Source organism: Gambusia affinis, linkage group LG03 (assembly GCF_019740435.1).
Source record: "Gambusia affinis linkage group LG03, SWU_Gaff_1.0, whole genome shotgun sequence".
NCBI classification, from domain to species: domain Eukaryota; kingdom Metazoa; phylum Chordata; class Actinopteri; order Cyprinodontiformes; family Poeciliidae; genus Gambusia; species Gambusia affinis.
Genome location: NC_057870.1, coordinates 6,321,904 through 6,339,390, shown reverse-complemented (window position 1 = coordinate 6,339,390; position 17,487 = coordinate 6,321,904). Strand labels below are relative to the sequence as shown.

General features: G+C 40.1%; 1 protein-coding gene across 5 annotated transcripts in view; it reads left to right on the top strand.

Annotated features, from left to right (window-relative positions):
- The window catches only part of zdhhc8b (zinc finger DHHC-type palmitoyltransferase 8b), a 90,956-nt gene that overhangs the window by 7,551 nt on the left and 65,918 nt on the right, over positions 1-17,487 (top strand). Inside the window, exon 1 of one of the 5 annotated variants that reach the window (XM_044111838.1) lies at positions 1,241-1,591. The exons of 2 other annotated variants lie outside the window; for them this stretch is intronic. In XM_044111838.1, coding sequence (XP_043967773.1) covers positions 1,488-1,591 — 104 coding nt within the window. In that variant the 5' untranslated portion in view covers positions 1,241-1,487. Of the gene's footprint in view, positions 1-1,240; positions 1,592-17,487 lie in introns of those variants that run through there. 2 more of the 5 variants (XM_044111837.1, XM_044111843.1) reach the window with 2 other exon arrangements.

The following is a 17,487-nucleotide window of genomic DNA, read 5'->3' as shown; positions in this document are numbered from 1 at the left end:
TTATTTGGAAAAACATTTTATTGAGCAAAAAAATATATATGTTTTAGAAGTTGAAAATTTGCTCGACAAAATTCAGGTATGTATTAGAAAACAAATCTTTGAAAAGAAGAATTTTATTTTGAGAAATCAAAAATTAGTTTGTTCCAAAAATATTTCTTTGAGAAATAAATTTTCAGGTTTAAAGTACAAAATCTGCTTGACAAAACTCAGAAATTCTTGAGGAAAAATAGCATAAATCTGCTAAAAAAAACAGTCAAATTTATTAGAAAAAATGTTTGGTTTTTTTTTGTTCAAATATTTTTAAAGTTTGAAAAAAATAAATAAATCCTAAAACAACTCAAACCTTTAAAAAAAATGTTGACAAAATTTTTAGTTTGAAAAGTCTAAAAATTTTCTCAAAAATACTCAAGTTTTTTAAATCTTATTTTATTTTATTTTTTTTACAAAATACATTTCTAAACTTGAGAAGTCAAAAATGTGTCTGACTAAACTCAGAATTTTAAAAAAATTAACAAAAAATGAGAAATTCAAAAAAACAAATTCTAAAACATTTCTAAGTTTTGTCAAGCAAATTGTTTTACTTTTTTTGCTGAAACAAAATCTTGCATAATCAACATTTCTCTTTTATTTTCTTGCTTTATTATGTTTTTTTTATTATTAATGTTGGTGGAATTCTAGGATATTTTGTGGAAACTTGAATAAGGGTTTGATAAAATGTTATCAAAAAGAGACCAACAATTACATATTCTATTGAATAAATGTATTAAGTTGATATTTCTGATCCCAGATTTATTCTAATAAAGATTTATCCCAGCTTTGATGCATCGTTGGTAATGATGTGTAGGGACCACGCTTCCGGCGTCTCCCCGGGTTACAAATGGTGCGGACCCACAAAATTTATGAGCGGAAGACAACATTGAAAGTTTGTATAAACTGCAAAATGGGGCGGGGAAAACGCAACATCAAGATGGCACAGTCTTAGTAGAGAGAACAAATAACGTTTATGACCTAAATAACAGATTTTAAAAATTTGATAGAAAAATCACGTCAGTATGAATTGAGTTGTGGGCAGGAGGCGGTTATAGTTGCTTGTAAAAGAATACAATATTATATTAGCTAAGACCTGGGTGGAGGAAAAAAAGTGTAAAAACCCCATAAAAAATTTCTCCAAACGTTCTGACGCTTTCAGGTTTTTCCAAGCGAAGCTCCACCTTTTCGAGCGGCTCGGTGACCTCAGCAGTGGGCTGGATTGGAAAGGGTGGGATTTCCAGGCTCTCGCAGAGCTCCGCGTATTGCTGCTTATTAACGTCTTGGACCTATGCGGCTTCAACCACCGAGCAGAGACGGACCGCTTGTGCCATTCACAGCTATAGAAAGGGCTCCCCGCACCCCGCACATACACACACCCCGCTGCACGCTGGACGCTTTCTTTTTTCCACATGCGCCTCCGACCGGAATAAATAATTGAGGAATGTGGAGAATACAGAATGCCCAACAGCGCTGGAAAGAGATTTAAACCCACCAAATACATCCCGGTGTCCACTGCTGCCACGCTCCTGGTGGGATCGACCACTTTATTTTTCGTTTTCACGTAAGTTTGCACCGCTCCTTTTTCCCTGTTTCCTTTTTTTTTTTTTTTTACTGGATCTACTCGTGTCCAGTTTTTTTTTTTCACCCCCGCCCCCCACACCCCAAAAACTGTGCGCCCCTGGGACCATTGTGGCTGCAAGTTCGAGCGGCTGGATCGAGCCGCTGAGGTGGGAGAGAAGTGGCGATAAGGGAGAACATCTTTACCGGCTGACGGTAGCAGCAGATCTGCAATCGTGATGCGAGAAGCAGCTTTAGTGTCTTTATCAGTGCAGCTCTGGAGAGATTATGAAGCTAGGATGCTTTCCAGGGAAACTTCCCATGACACATGCAAAAAGCTCTTTTCCTGTAACTTCGTATAATTCCAGTCAGTGCAGGATGTTTAGCAGACATTTGCATTTGTTTCAGTTACAGTGTCCTGCTAGGAGTTGAGATTTTTGGTCAAAGTTGGTGTCTGCAGGGGCGATCCTGACGCGAATGCGGCCTTGGGTTAGCTGGGCCTCCCTCTTGCTCTTTCAGCTCAAAAATAGATTTCCACAGCTAGAACGGCCAAGGAAGTGGGAGTACCGATTGGGAAAAGCTGGAACGTTAACATGGCTGCTGTTCATGTAAAAGATAGGGAAAGTTTCTCGGTTGTGTTACCGGAGGTCCACTAGCGGCCACCTGCAAATAACTAACGTCCACAAATACTTGAGATGCCCGGTAGTTTTTCGCGTATAACTTCCCGTTTCCCTACGGAAACACCAAATATACCTCAATATACATTAATACACACAATGGAAAATGTCTTAGCAGTACCGCATAAGCTAAAAGGGACAGTCTTGCTTATTTTTGCTCTTGGAGGTACAGCCATTTAGTGTCGAGAAAATTGAACGACACTCCTGGATTGGCTGCTTTTGCAAATGCCAGCCAGTAGCATGTCAAGTAGCATAGCACCCAGTTGTTTTAGCTTCCCAAGCTGCATTTTCTTTCCAACGTTTTAAATATGCTCCACAGAAAAGTCCGCAAACAGACGTGTTTTCCACAAATACCTTAGGAGTTTTGTTCTACAGAAGAAAAAAGAAAAAGAAAAACGCAAATACTGAACTGTGAATCTGCCGTTAGCTACTTGTTAGCACTTCTAATGTGTATCATTAAACCAGTGGCACAAATAGAGCTGTAACCAATTCAAATGCATTTCGATGGACTTATGTATCAATAACAACATATTAACTTCAGCAGTCATAGAGACCTCTGAACCTGTACCAGGACTGTTGTAGCTACAGTGGCGACGTCTGCAGTGATACGTTTTATATTGAGATGATAATGTAAGCTTGAACTGCTGCAGCATTCAGTATATCCAGTTTATATTAGGGACATTATCACCACCGACTCGTCTAGAGTGTTTACAAGAGTGTTAGCAACAGTGAAGGGAATTCAATTCAAATTCAGTTAAATTCAGAATACTTTATTGATCCCAAAGGGAAATCAATTCTTATTCGTTCAAATTCTTCAAAGAGTTATTGCAGGCAGAAAGCTAGAAGATATTGTAGATATGTTGTAGATAGAAGAAAGGTTCAATTGGAATCTATTTTCAAAGGTTTGTTTCAAATAATCAGTGCTCAGTTTACTCTTTTTTTTCTTTGTTTGACAAGTTCATATTTTGGGATTTTTGTATTGTTTCTATATTTATTTTTAAAATGTAGGCATCATCAATCTCAAATTGTGTTTTGAACAATCAATGTTTAGTGTAAAATATTCCAGTCCGAGATTTTTTGTTTTTGTTTTTAGAATTTGATCTCAAGATGATGAAGATTCCAGAGTCCTTAAAATAAGCATTTAGCTTATTTTAGCTTATGACACCGTAGCTAGCTAGGGGTCATCAACTTCCATCAATAAATATTTTCATACACTATGCAGAACATTTGGGGAGAACCAAGTCAAATTTCTATGGACCGGACATGCAAATAAGTTGTAGAAAACTTGATGGAACAAAGAAAATAAATAAAAATTACACCTCCCACCATACAGATGGTGTGTTAAGATAAACCAAAAAAAAAGTCTTGCTTAATTTTTTATTCATTTGTAAAAGAAAAAAAAAAGAACATATATATAATCTTCTTCAGTACTGTGCTTTACTTACAAAAATACATTAAATACATACAGGTTAGTAATTGTTACATGGGAAGGCACTTCATAGTGGATTGAATCCCAGTGTTGCCAGCTGGCTAATTGGTGTCAAATGCTAAACAGAGAATGAGAGTTAGTCCTTGCACATTAGCGCAGCTTGATCACAACAAAGACTATGATTTCAACCTCATCGCCGCCTTATGCAGACATTCAAAGTCTCTGTGTCTAAATTCGCTCCAAATGACCATTCTTGCAGTAAATAAGCTTTCTCTTTTCTCCCCTCAAAACCTTTTCGTGATTCCTCACAAAGGCTTAATCACTGCCTTTAAACCATATGTCACATGGATAAATTATCCAGGAAACCAACCTGCCAGCTTGGCCTGTGCTGCCAAGCCTCACGCTACACATTTTAAAGTCTGCAGGTCGGTGTGTGGAAACAATCAGTAGATCATCTGGACAGGGCTGGTGTTCAGCGCTTTTCTTTTTTTTTAAAATGCTTTTGTGCTGTGCAGAGGTGAGTTATGGCTCCAGCAGCCGACGTAGAGCCACCGGCCCGAGAGGAGCAGAGCCGAGCTGCACGCGAGAACAGGCCCTGTCAGGAATCTAATCTTCACTTTCCGCAGCTGTTTCCTCCTTTTCACTGCAGAGCCAGCGAATCAGACGTCATTCACATCCATCTTGGCCTGTTGTTTCGCGTTTTGTCCTCCAATCTCGGGGGCTGTTGTAGAGATTTTTGAAAGGTATTTCCTGGCATGTTGGTTAAGAGAGGACAGAACAGTGCGGAGATGTCGAGCTGCCGTCAAAGGGTCATTTTCATTCACCAAATAAGACCCCTTTCTCTTTCTCAATTCAAAGTGTCTTTTCTGGCTACAGAGTGCAGATTGTTTTGGAGGGGGACAATAATTGAAAATGTAATGTATTTTGTCTTTGTTGTTTATTGATCCTAATCTGCCTCTGTTGTCTTTTTTTATTTTATTTGCCAAAGGGGTACATGCTTCGTAATTATTGCTGCTCCGGTCTCTAGCTGTGGTGTCTGTCCTGTGGGACATTGTTTCTTTGCGTTCGTCTGCAGTCAAATGAATTGTTGCGTTAGCTAATCCTGTTTTAAGCCCCACATGGTGGGAGCCAAAACGTCTTAGCCTGCTTTAAATACTGCTCCCATGACGGGGATGCTGATTTGGGTGTATTTTGTTTATTTAAATATGCGACTGTGTCACTGTGCAAGGCTGAGACGGAAGTTGTGACAAGAAGGAAGCATCTCCCATAGCAAGGCAATTAACAGTCGACTCTAATAGGAGGATTTATCATGTGGGAATGCCAGCAAAACTCAGCCTCAGGTTGTAATGCCAATGCCCAGGAATAATTAAAGCTACTACCCAGTCTTCTCTGTAAAATCAACCAAACTCTTTGATATAGAGTTTGGTTGATTATATAGCATAGCATAGAACAACATGTCATGATGAGTGCTTCTATTAGCGTTGTTGGAACGCCAACATGCAGAAGCCTTATCTGACGGTCCCCCTCCACACTAGAGCCCACAGAAGACTCCTGGAGGGGTATTAAAAAAATTAAATTAAATATCAAAAATCGCTCGACTACCAAATAAATTACTAGTCGCCAATCAGCTCTGATCTTGTGCTTCTTCTAAATTCATCAATCCCAATACTGAATTAGACAGAAAATAAATCCGATAGATTTATTATAGTATAATAGGTCATTGATTTGTGGATAGGGTCCAGCAAGAGGCACAAAACTTTACCATGAGAGTTCTAGATCAGTATTCAACTTCCCCCTGTCCTAACATATCAGGTGTATAAGTAATTCCCCAAAACATTGTTAGAGCCACACACACATTAGGGTTTCAGTCTCTTGGTTGTGGAAGATTTGTGGCAATTCTAGTGTCATCTTTTATCTGAGATGCAATTTTGGACAATATGTTCATGGGCATTTTGGCTCTAGTACAAGCGCACCGGAGCCAAAATGTCCCTTTTGGATTGTTCATAATACCCATGCAGTGCAGTTCACAGATTTGCTGAGATAGCTCGTGTAGCTTATTAGCTGTAGATAAGACCAGCAGAAGGTTGTAGCAGAGAGGGCTAGCTTTGACAGATTAGATAAGGATGTAATATCCTCTGCAGGTCCTCATTCGTCAGCTGCCTGGAGTGAGGGGCCCGGAGGTTGACGGCAGCACCACATCGCTGTGTCACCGGGACCGGGCTGCCATGACAGAAGAAATAGGTCTTCATTCACAAAAGAAGGACAGTGTAACCATAGGCTGAAGGCTTGTTGTTTAACATTGCACTCCTAATGGCAGTTAATGGTAGATCTTCAGTCTGTGCAGCATGTTTATTGTTAATTTTCACTCTAATTGTGGGTTGTGTGGCTCACCACAGGGCACATTTCCGCCCTGTAATTTTAGTGAAGTTGACCGATGTCTCTGCTTCTGCAGCTTTACTCCGCTGCAGCAGCTAGCATAGTGATATACTCCGCCTCGCAAAAGTATTCGCACCCCCCTTAAACGTTGCGTTTTTGTCCCATTGCAATCACAAACTTCAGAGTACTTTGAAGGAAAGCAGTGTGAGGGGATTTCTTGGTGGCCAGAGCATCCTATCCCTAACCCTGCACATCTGGAGAACGAAATGTCTGGTCACTTGACAGCAGTGGTTATCTGATCATCAAGACTCACTGTCCTTCATAATTTAGATGTCTCTGCTCTCTAACAGTTGATTCCAATGATTGCGCACCTCCTCGGTAAACAAAATAGATCATTGATCTATGCATCAAGCTTGGATAGATTGGATGGAGTGTGTGTGTGAGCATCACTTCTCAAGTCTTCCCACACATCCTCAGATGATCAGGCTGCATGTTTAGGGTCATAATCCAGCTGGAAGATGACCTTCTGACCCAACCTCAAGTCTTTTGCAACCTCTTGACAGATTTTCATACAGGACTGCCCTGTACTACTATCTTTTCGTCTGACAAGATCTTCTCTTTCTGGCAGGATCCCCACACCATGATTCTTTAACTACCATGTTCCAGAGGGACTGAGTGTGTCCAGGGTGATGTTAGTCAGAAAAATAGTTTTTAAATTGTTTTGGATCTGACTTTAGAGTCGTCTTTCATCCCTACATTGCTTGTGGCAAACTACAAACACAATTCCAGATCATTTCCACCATAATTGTCTTCCTGCTTCACAATTATGTTTTTTTTGTGTGTATGTGTTGGTCTACCACGCATGGCAAAATATTATATTCATAACCTCAGGCTTGATGTCATAACAGACAGAAAGGTCAAGGATGACTTTGCACAGCACTGTATGCTACAAAAATATCATATTTCTCTTTTAAATGACCACCAGTGAATCAAGTCAGTGACTTTTGGATTCGTTTACTCACACAAGTAGTAATAGATGATATTAAGAAAGATAGAAGTTCCTCTAAACTTCTGTTTGATTATATCCTGCACGTTCACTTCAACATGCTCTGCTTTTAGTCCTCAGAACCTTGTATCAGAGCTGCAAGAGGATTTTATATTGGCCAGTAACCAACTCCAAATATGTTGTTTTTTTTTCTTTTATTAAGCAGATTTGATAGAGCCAAGTACAAAGTACTATCCTCACTCACTCATCAGGCCTATAATAGTCAGCCGGTGAAAGATTTGGGTAAAAGTGATGGTAAAGAAGTCATAGTAATGGTTTGCTGAATTTTACATGTCGCCGTAACTCAGGGAGGACCTGTCAGAGCAATCCTAGATTATTATGTAATAATGGTCATTGATGAATAAGACGAATGTGGCATATTGGAATATAAATCATCAGGCATCACCTGACAGTTAGACAGACCGGCTCAAGTGGCTCTTTAAATAAAGAGTAAATTCCTAAATGAAAAGCATTTACATCCTGTTACACACTTTAGCGTAGAAATTTTTAAATAAATGCAGTGACACTGAGAAACCACAGTAGCTCTATAAGAAGCTTTGATCTACTCAATGTCTTTGAGTAGATCATAGCTTTGTTTTAGAAATAGGTTCCACTTGGAATATTTTCAAATGACTGAATTGTTTTGATTTTATATTTCTCTGTATGGACTTAACCTCAGTCAGTCTACAAAAAGCACCTCTAGGTGGCATGTGTTGTTAACTGGCGGTATATAAATTTACTGCATTAAGCTGCATTGATTCAGAGTCTCACAGATGTCCTGTCCTCCATGGTCTCCGACATGCCACCCTGGTCTGTCAGAGTAGGCATGTCCAGCTGTTCTGTGCCCTCAAGGTAAAGTTAGAAGTGGTTCTGGTTGAGGGTGTTAGTGCAGTCCAATGATTTATTATTTTTTTGAAAGACTCATAGTGTTTATGTGTGTGTTACAGTACATTAACAAGGGTTAAAAAACACACACACACACACACACACATATGAACCCCTTCATGTAAGTTTGTACAGCTGATCAGCAGGTTGCAAACTGTGGAAGAACCACAGTACTGGTACTTTTGGACCTTAGTGCTCCATTCGGTACTGTTGACTGTGATTTGTCATTAAAGCGACAGGAGAGCTGGGTTGGACGGTCTGGTACAGTATTTGACTGGTTTGAATCTTACCTAAAAAACAGGCTCTTCTTCATGTCAATAGGTAACTTTTCATCAGGCAGACAAAGATCACATGTGGGATTCCCCAGGGGTTCCATCTTGGGCTCCTCTTATTTAATATCTACATGCTCACACTAGTTTGCATTATAACAAATGCTAGTTTTAATAGCTACACAGATGATACACACATTACAATGATGTAAGGGGACTATGAACCCATTCAAGAACCGGATGGATGCTTAGGACAAATCAGTGCTTGGACATGCCATAACTTTCTTCAACTAAATAGAAGCAAAAAGGAGGTACTTATTTTTGGACAATCTAGTGCTTCAGCTATAAGACCTAGAAACTAGAAAAAGGGCCCAAAATCTGGGTGTAGCGATTTACTCAGCGTTGAACTTCTAGAGACACATAAACACAGTTACAAAGCCGGTCTTCTATCACCTGAAGAGCATTTTTAGGATTAGAGGACTAATGTCCCAACAAGATGTAGACAAACTCATCCATGTGTTGTTTACTGCAACAGAGTCATCACAGGTCTACCTAAAAAAAAAAAAATCAATCGTCCAGCTGCAGCTGATCCAGAACTCTGCTGTTTATGTTCTCGGTAAAACCAGGAAGATGGAGCACATCACACCAGTTCTACAGTCCCTACACTGATACCCTGTAGCTCAGAGAATAGACTTTAAAATAGTGAAGTTAGTTCATAAATCACTGAACAGCTTAGCACAAAAATACATTAAAGATCTGCTGTTGCTGTATCAACGTTTCAGGGTCTTTGATTGCTTATTGTGTTATGTCTTTATCGTGTAAAGCACCTTGAATTGCCCTGTTTCGGAAACGGGCTGCACAAATAAACTTGACTTCGACATGCTGGCCGAGCATTCATGCAGTGAAAACAGCGTGCGACCATCAGTGTTATTGAGTCAAACAGATCCCGGAGAATAGAAGGGCAGCTCTTTTAATCTCATTCCTTCTCAGTCTGCCTGTCAGCAGTCGACAACCAGGTTAAGATAATGCTGATTGATCCTCGTCCACGGCACCCTGGCTCTGCGTCCCGGAGCCAGGCCTCTGACGGCGCTCTGCGCTAAACACACATGTCGCATCATTCTTTAGACGTTCAGAGCACATTTAGTGGCTTTTAACACCGATTTGTTTCAATTACGATCACGTGCGGTCAGCAGCAAGCGAGGCTGGGTTGGTGACTGACGTCTTTTTTTTGCTCGGCGTGATGAGAATTTTCCAAATGTGAACCGGCCGAGATCATAGTTTGGTGATTGTCACGATTTGTTCAAAAATGAGTCAAATCAAGAACATCTTAATCTGAAGCAGCGGATGATTAAGGATTTAATTTATGTGCTTAATTGCCTGAGCTTGATATTTTTCCAGCACATTTAATGGAAAATTTAGCTTTCTTTTTTTTTTTTGTAATTAGCTTTTCTTTATTCCAAACTGCGAGTTGTGCTTTGAGGAAATGTAACACGTCTCGGGAGAAAACACGGTGGAGGTGTGGAAGCTTTGTTCCGGCGTTCCAATGGGTTCCTGATCAGCAGCTTTTTTGGGGGGGGTTCGGGGAGGAAATGGGGGGGTGTATTTACGCTGATTTTTTTTGTCACTGCAGGTTCTGTTTGACGTTTTTGTTCAAAGTCATCTTAAACCCATTTCAGTCGTCGCAGAGCAGTGAATTTCTGGATCTCCGGCGCTTGCCAAAAAAAAAAAAAATCAATTGTGCCTTGTGATGCCATAGTTGAGCTAAATAGATCCATGTGGGTTGAGTGCGCAGCAGTGTGTGGGCGAAAAGTGCGAGAAAGTGCACCAAAGAGCTCTCAGAGTTTGGTTGCGCTCCGCCGCCCTCCCACTGGCCGAGCGAGTCCTGGCCGTCTGCAGAGTTCCCTCCTGGGGAACATGTGGGATTAATTTAGACCTGCAGCCTCTCCCTCCTCGGGTGTCTCCACCCTGTTCCTCGTGTTGTTTTGCCAGAGGAAGACTGCGACTGGTAATAAGGAGAAACAGAGCTCTGAGTCTTAACACTCTCAGCCGGAGTGGCCCTCTTAACAGATCAAGGAGGCGATAGAGACGAGGCTTTGGGGGCTTACGAGGGGAATAGCCGTGTCCTTCTGTGGGACGCAGTGAAAGACGGGACAGTCTTTACATTAGGAGGGATCTTACTTATTTCGAAGCACACTGGCCGGTAGGGCTGGACGATCTGGCCGAGAAACGTATCACAATATAAGTTTCAGATAACGATATCAGTGATTATCGATTAGTTGGGGGGGGTTAAATATTTCAAATAGTGCCAGATGGCGTGATCTTTTCTGTTTTATCCACAGTCTTCACTCCGCTATATATATATATATATATATATATATATATATATATATATATATATATATATATATATATATATATATATATTTTTTTATTTTTTTTATTTAAGCAGTTATGAGGCACGGTGGCGTAAACTTAATCTGCTGCTGCTCACGTTACTCAACAAGTTGTTGCTAGGTAACCAAAGAGAGAGTGAGTTAGTTGATGCCACCAACCTAGCCTGTCTCAATGTGAGAGGTTGGGCACCCAAAGCCGTTCCTTTGCCTACATCTCCCAGAATGCTGTGCAGCGGTGGATCAGAGTTCAGTGAATATTTGATATATTGAATATTCTATCAGATATTTTATATATTGATTTTTGGAAATAGATATTTAATTTTTAATTAGTAAAATTGTGGCAGATTTCTTAAAATGCATTTGTCCAAATTTGAGTATTACATTTGGGAGACATAAACCAAACTTTTTATCACTACATTCTGTAGTATTTATTTTTGTGACAATGAAAGTGACATTAAATACTATAAACTAATATCCATTGGTCTTTTTTGTTATAAACGTGCTAGCGCATGTTAGATATGAGCCAGTTGCTGTACGTAAATGTTTCAAACTCTTGTGATTTCAAAATGTTTTTATTGGACCATTTATGCGGAGGAAGAACGGTATTGATCCAGTTTCCTATTCTCTGTGGATACATGGCCAAAGAAATATCAAAGCAAAACAATCAAAACTGCTGTCTGAGCGCATTTCTGCGTAAAAGACGGCTACGGGTTTCTGACAAATGGCACAGAGCTGGATGCGAACAAGATTACGCTATTTTTGTCACGTCATTATGTCAATGAGAGACGATTTTGGCACTTCGGATGAAGTATGGAGGAGCTTTCCAATCACAATAATAAGTTTTTTCCTGTTACACAACATATGATATTACCCATTTTTGATGTCGAATTCGTAAGTACATCTTGTAAATCAGGGGTGTCAAAGTCAAATGGACGGAGGGCCAAATAAAAAATTTAGCTACAAGCCGAGGGCCGGACTGATCGAATGTTCATTGAGATTTTTTTAAATGACGCATTTGGTCTAGTGCAGCGGACCGGCCCAAGCCGTAAATTTCCTGCGGACCGGGGAATGCGTGCGTTGTGAGGATCGAGGGGGGATCGTGCGTTGTGAGGATCGAACGGGAAGTGGCTGGGGAATGCGTCGTTGTGAGGATCGAACGGGGGCTGGGGAATCGTGCGTTGTGTGGATCGAACGGGGGAGGGAATCGTCGTTGTGAGGATGAGGGGGGAATGCGCACGTGAGGATCGAGCAGGCGGTGCATCTCGCATTTTTTCAGACGGGGTGCCGGCTTGCTGCGGGCCGGTTCTAATAATAAATCAAGATCATCCCAGGGGCCGTACAAAATCTTCTCGCGGGCCTTGACTCTGACATATGTGTTGTAAATGGTAAATGGACTGAACTTGTATAGCGCTTTTCCAGTCATTTTGACCACTCAAAGCGCTTTACACTAGAGTCACATTCACCCATTCGCACTCACAAACACACATTTTGTAGCTTCTGCCATCAGGTTTTTGCATTTTAAATCCAAATTAAATGTCTGTAATAAGGCGGTATGTCTGAAGTTGTTTTAAATGCACAGGTAATGTGTCGCAGACTCCACATTTTCAACTCCGTTTACTGGTTTTCCGCTCCACAGCTCATCATTCATACCGAGGTTGTTTCCTCTAACACCCACACACACGCATATACATGCACATGACAAAAACAAAATGATATGTATCTTTAAACAGCTCTGCACTTCCAACCCAGAACAAAGCAGCCATGGATTAATAACTGGCTGATGAGGAATGCTGGTAAAGAGAAAAGACGATTAAAATGGCATCGCATTAGCACTGATACACTGATTTTGCACTACAAAATCAGTGTAAAATAAGCAATACAAGTTTATGTAACAAAAATATCTCAATACATGTAGCTTTTATTCTAAGCTGATGTAGATCTACCATATCCATCAAACCTGTGTGCATAAAGTGACACCCTATAAATACAAGCTGACTCTTTGAAGTCGGGAATCCCAGGGGGCTCCAGTCAGTCTTACCTCTGTAGCTTTGGATTGTTCCCTTTTAGGTTTTTAAAGGTGACCTTATCCCGCGGCCTCTATCGAATACTATATTAGCACATCTCTCCAAGCAGTTGAACATCAAGCATCTGCTCCACACTCATACATTTGATCTGAAGATTGAAGCTTGCCTTGTCGTCCTTCAACTTTGCTTTGGATCTCACTGTGTTTGGAAAGGATGAGGCCGTTTGCTTTGTTGGTTTTATTTGAATGTGTTAACTGGGTGAGCTAAAAACGCAAGGTTAGAGCCTGGCAATTATGGCACGAGTACCGCTGGTGGGAACCGGGCTGCCTTTAATGTCACTCAGAGCCTCTTTATAAGGCAAATAAGGACCCTGTTGGGTTTGAAGGTGTAAGCTGCTGAGAAACCTCCAACTTTCCTGCTGGGGAAATAAAACCTCACACGGATGACTTTGTTCATTTTTACAACCTGGAATTTGTAACTTTTGACTTCAGATTAAAAACGGACTGCATAGTCCAACCTTGTCCTTAAACTAAGCATGTAGTCCATAATACATGACCTTATTTTTCTTGCTCTAAGTCCTGTTGAACTGTTGTTAGAAAGGCTCTGTCAATGTCATAGTACTTGGAAGTCTGATTATTAGCTGAAGTGATTGAAAAAGTTTGAACCTCCGAAATAAGGCAGTCTACACTTTCAATGATTATCATTGAAGGTTAAAAAGATTTTAACAAAGTGAATATTTCTTCCACAGTTTGAATCTACAGGCGTGGTTTCAAAGAGTCAGAGTGCAGTCTGGCCCAATCTGGAATCAGGTTGCCATCTAGATTCCTGTAGTCACTTTTTGCTTATCTGCAGCTGTAGCATTTCATTAAACTGTTGAGAAATACCTCATTCAAATGGAAGGTGTTATTTCACCACATCGCTGACAGAAACAAGATATTGCTAAAGCTCTAGTTCTGTCTTTGAAAACCTAGGGTAGGGCATTTGAATTTGGATCTGTGAGCTAAAACACCTTTTTAGAAATCGGTCATGATAACAAGGCCATCTGGAAGATTTCAGTGAACACTGTGGAATGTAGTTCCCTTGACATCATCATGTCTTATCTTTCCTGGGAAAAGGATGTCTTAGTTTTGTTTTTCTCTTTTACTTCAGGAGATTCTAGAGTTCTTCATTTCCCACTCTTAATAGATGAACCATTTGTTTATAACATTGTAAAACTGAATGTATAAAAAGTCCACAAGGGCAAGGGACATAATCAAGTCATCATGTTTAGCATGGTTAGCATGCGCAGCTAACAACTCATAGCACTGAAGTAGCTTTTAGCAGCTAGGCCAAACACTTTCTGACAAGGAACGATTTATTTTGACCGTGAGACATTAGCTTGATAAAGTCTAGTTTAAGGCTAGCATGTCCTGGTTATCTCTGTGGAAGATAGTATTGCATTAGCTTAGTGGGCCTGAAATACGGGTACAATTGGAGTTTAAGTTGGATTTTCAGAGAATACAAAACATGCTAGGAACTAGCTCAGACATTGAGTGAGGATGAGGCACCGTGTCAAGCTAAGTGGATTTGTGGAAAAATGAAGAAAATCGTCACGAGAAATGAAGGAAATTGGTATCCTTGACTATGAAATCTCAACCGCATGCAGAGTCCACACGGCTAGCACAATAGCCGTGTGGACTGTTAGATATTGCTAAAGTTCTAGTTCTGACACAGTATGTCTGATTATGTGAAAGTCTTACATGTATAACTTCTAGGTTGTTCAAACCTATTCTCCCAAAGGTGTAGCTACTAGTTGTTGATGAGTCTTAGCTGTAGCAATAGTCATGTTGTGGAGTTGGAGTTAGGCGTCGAATCTGCCCCAGGGCAAGAGCTTCAGTCTGTTTCAGGATGAGCACACTCTACCGTTGTTTTTACTTTTTTTCTTACAGAGCTCAGAACTTTCTGTCTGCCCTTTTCGGTAAAACTTTTTATAGCAGCAGGCCAAATGAGATGGCAACCTGAAACAAGTCATTAGGTCTCGTGCTGAGAGCCACTTTACTCCAAATTAGGTTCTTAGTCGGAGCCTTAATCCGACCAGAGTTTGTGATTTAATTCAGTGACCTGGTTCCACCTAATATGGTCAGCAGCCTAAAGCCTTTTGTTGAAAACTGAAGCTAACCGCAGATTTCGTTCAAGGATGTCTCACCGTCCCCGTTGCTCCTGCCACAAAGAACGACCGCTAAAGTCCTTATTAAACTGCTGTGGAGCTATTCAGCTCCTGGCCAAATACTGGCTGATCCTTTAAACTGTTAATTGTTGTTCCTGCTGATACGAGTGCCGCTGTGGGGCTAAAGGCACCAGTATTAAGTCAAGACATAAACCTGCCGTCAGTTTTACTTCAGACATGTCAAACAACGTAATGGGCGTCTGGAGAGCCCCGTGTAAATGCCGAGTTTGATTTCTGTTTTGCCTTTGATAAATTTATGGAAGTTGTTTTAGAGGTCAAGTCAGCTTAGTTTCGCTCTCGGCTGAAACAGCCCACTTCCACTTTGCTCACGCAATTTCAATAATGCAGCAGAACTAATGTAGCCCTTTTGCATTATTCCCACTAGCATTCTTGCGTTTAGCATCACTGAACATCGGGGAGAATAACCACTGAATATCAACTAGTTTCACTGCTATTTTATTGACACTATCAAGCTTTCCACCTGCTATGCTCCTTAATTCATTCATCCTCCTTCACCTTGACTTTCATTACATGTCAGCCTTGTGTCACTTTACATTTTGCTCCTACTTTAGGCTTTGACCTGCCTAAAATCCTAAAGCCAGCCTTGGGACAGTGCAGATGTTTGACATTTAGGCTTTGGGTGTCTTTGCAGCAGCTCCAAACATCGTATGTCAAATGTGTTCTGCTTAGGTCGAGGAAATGCACTTGTTTTTGTCTTCTGCCTGAGGAAGATTAAAGATCCTCCTGTGGGCGTAGCCTCGCCACGCACAATCTATCTAGCTTCATGTTAATGGCATTGTTCAGGGTGGTGGAGCTTATTTTCTGGCAAGTCTTGATGTTTCTGGTTTCTATAATCCGGTGTGATGCAAATTGAGAAGTTTCTCCTGAGAATGTGTGTGATGAATGTTATTGGCTCATATCAGGTCTTCCCCAGAGAGGTTTGTCACATTTTACTCTGACTAACTTTCTTTTACCTTCTCAGCTAAAGAGCAGAAAGTGAAGTGAGATAAGATGAAAACATCCCCTAAAAAAAGCTACATTTCTTAACTAAGCAGTGAAAAGTTGTTCATTTATAGGTCGCAACCAAATGATATGCAGGAGCAATAGAGGTAAAGCTACAGAAGCAAATAAGAAATTATATCAACGTCTGATAAAAAGAGTTTCTGAAAGTTTGCAAAACCAATATACAAGTACAAATAGTATCTAAGTGATACAATCAAGTAAAAACTAGCAACAGTAGCATCAACCGTGGCAGAAATAACATGTTTGTAATTAACTTAGATTTACGTTAACACTAACAACAACTCCAACCAAAAATACATCACAGCTATTAATGCCAGCACTGCTTTATAAAACCATAAATCTTAATCACTTTTACTTCGTGTGATTACTTACACAAAATTATTACATACGCAGGAAGTGGATGGTGACGGCGGTGCACCTCTGATTATCTTCCTGCACATCCACATCCACTGCAAGCCGCTTAAGACGGTTTCGTTTTCTTACCACATTCACTTTGTGTTAGACGGTTCCTCTGACAAAAAGATGTTTTATCATTTGTACCTCCGTTCTCTGTAAGATCTCTGGAAGATCATTGGTGGCGCACAGACTCTTACTTCCATTTTCTGTGTAACTAATTACCTGCTTCTATGCAAACAACCACCCAATGCAAACATGACGGCAGTTTTGAGGCCCACTTAATATTGTTTGACTGAGGTCTTTGAAGTTGGTTTCTGAATATTAGCTATAGCATCTGGGACCAAATACTGCAAATTTATGCTAAATGAAAATGTGAAAGCTACTACTGCAGCTACTGTTGGCTGCAGGTAAGATATGCACTTATAATGCTTATAAGCTTTTAACAGAATCTTGACTTTTAGTTACAGAGGAATAAATCAAAGAGTCTGTCAAACTTTTACATACAGGGGGAGGATTTAGCAGCCTACGGCTAGCAGAGTTTATATATTACTGCTACGTGCCTCAGATCTTGAATGCATAAATAAGATTGGTGTTAAAAGTTTCCCATTATGGAGGAAAATAACTAGAAATTTGCTAAATTAATAATAATAATGATAATAAAAAAGGATAAAGGTATTTATTTCTTAAAAGAGTTGTAATTTCTTAATTCCTGTATCCTAGTCTTCCTTCTCCCAACAATGTGACAACAGCTGACTTGAGCCTTTGCCTTGTTTAGCAGTGACATTGGTTAAAACACAGAAATGAGCAGAAATAAACCTGTAAGGAAAATGTCATTAGCCTATAGATTCTTGCCAGATGACATTTGTCACCTTGCAAACATCCACATGTTAATTATAATTTTTTTGTTGAAGTCTAGAATTAAGCAGAATCTTCTTTTTTTACATTTTATTATTTCGCTTTAGATAGTGAATTTAGGAAAGTGTAATGAGAAAAGAGCTACAAAGGTCATCAGGCAGAATAAACATTGGTATTTAATTAGGAAATCACCCTAAGAGAGTATTCTAAAATCCATGTGAAATAAAATGAAGACTAAATAATATTTAGCATGTTTTTTCTGCAGAAGATTAGAAATATTGTTTCTAGGGCCTAATTTGATGTACAAATTTTCTCATTGTGG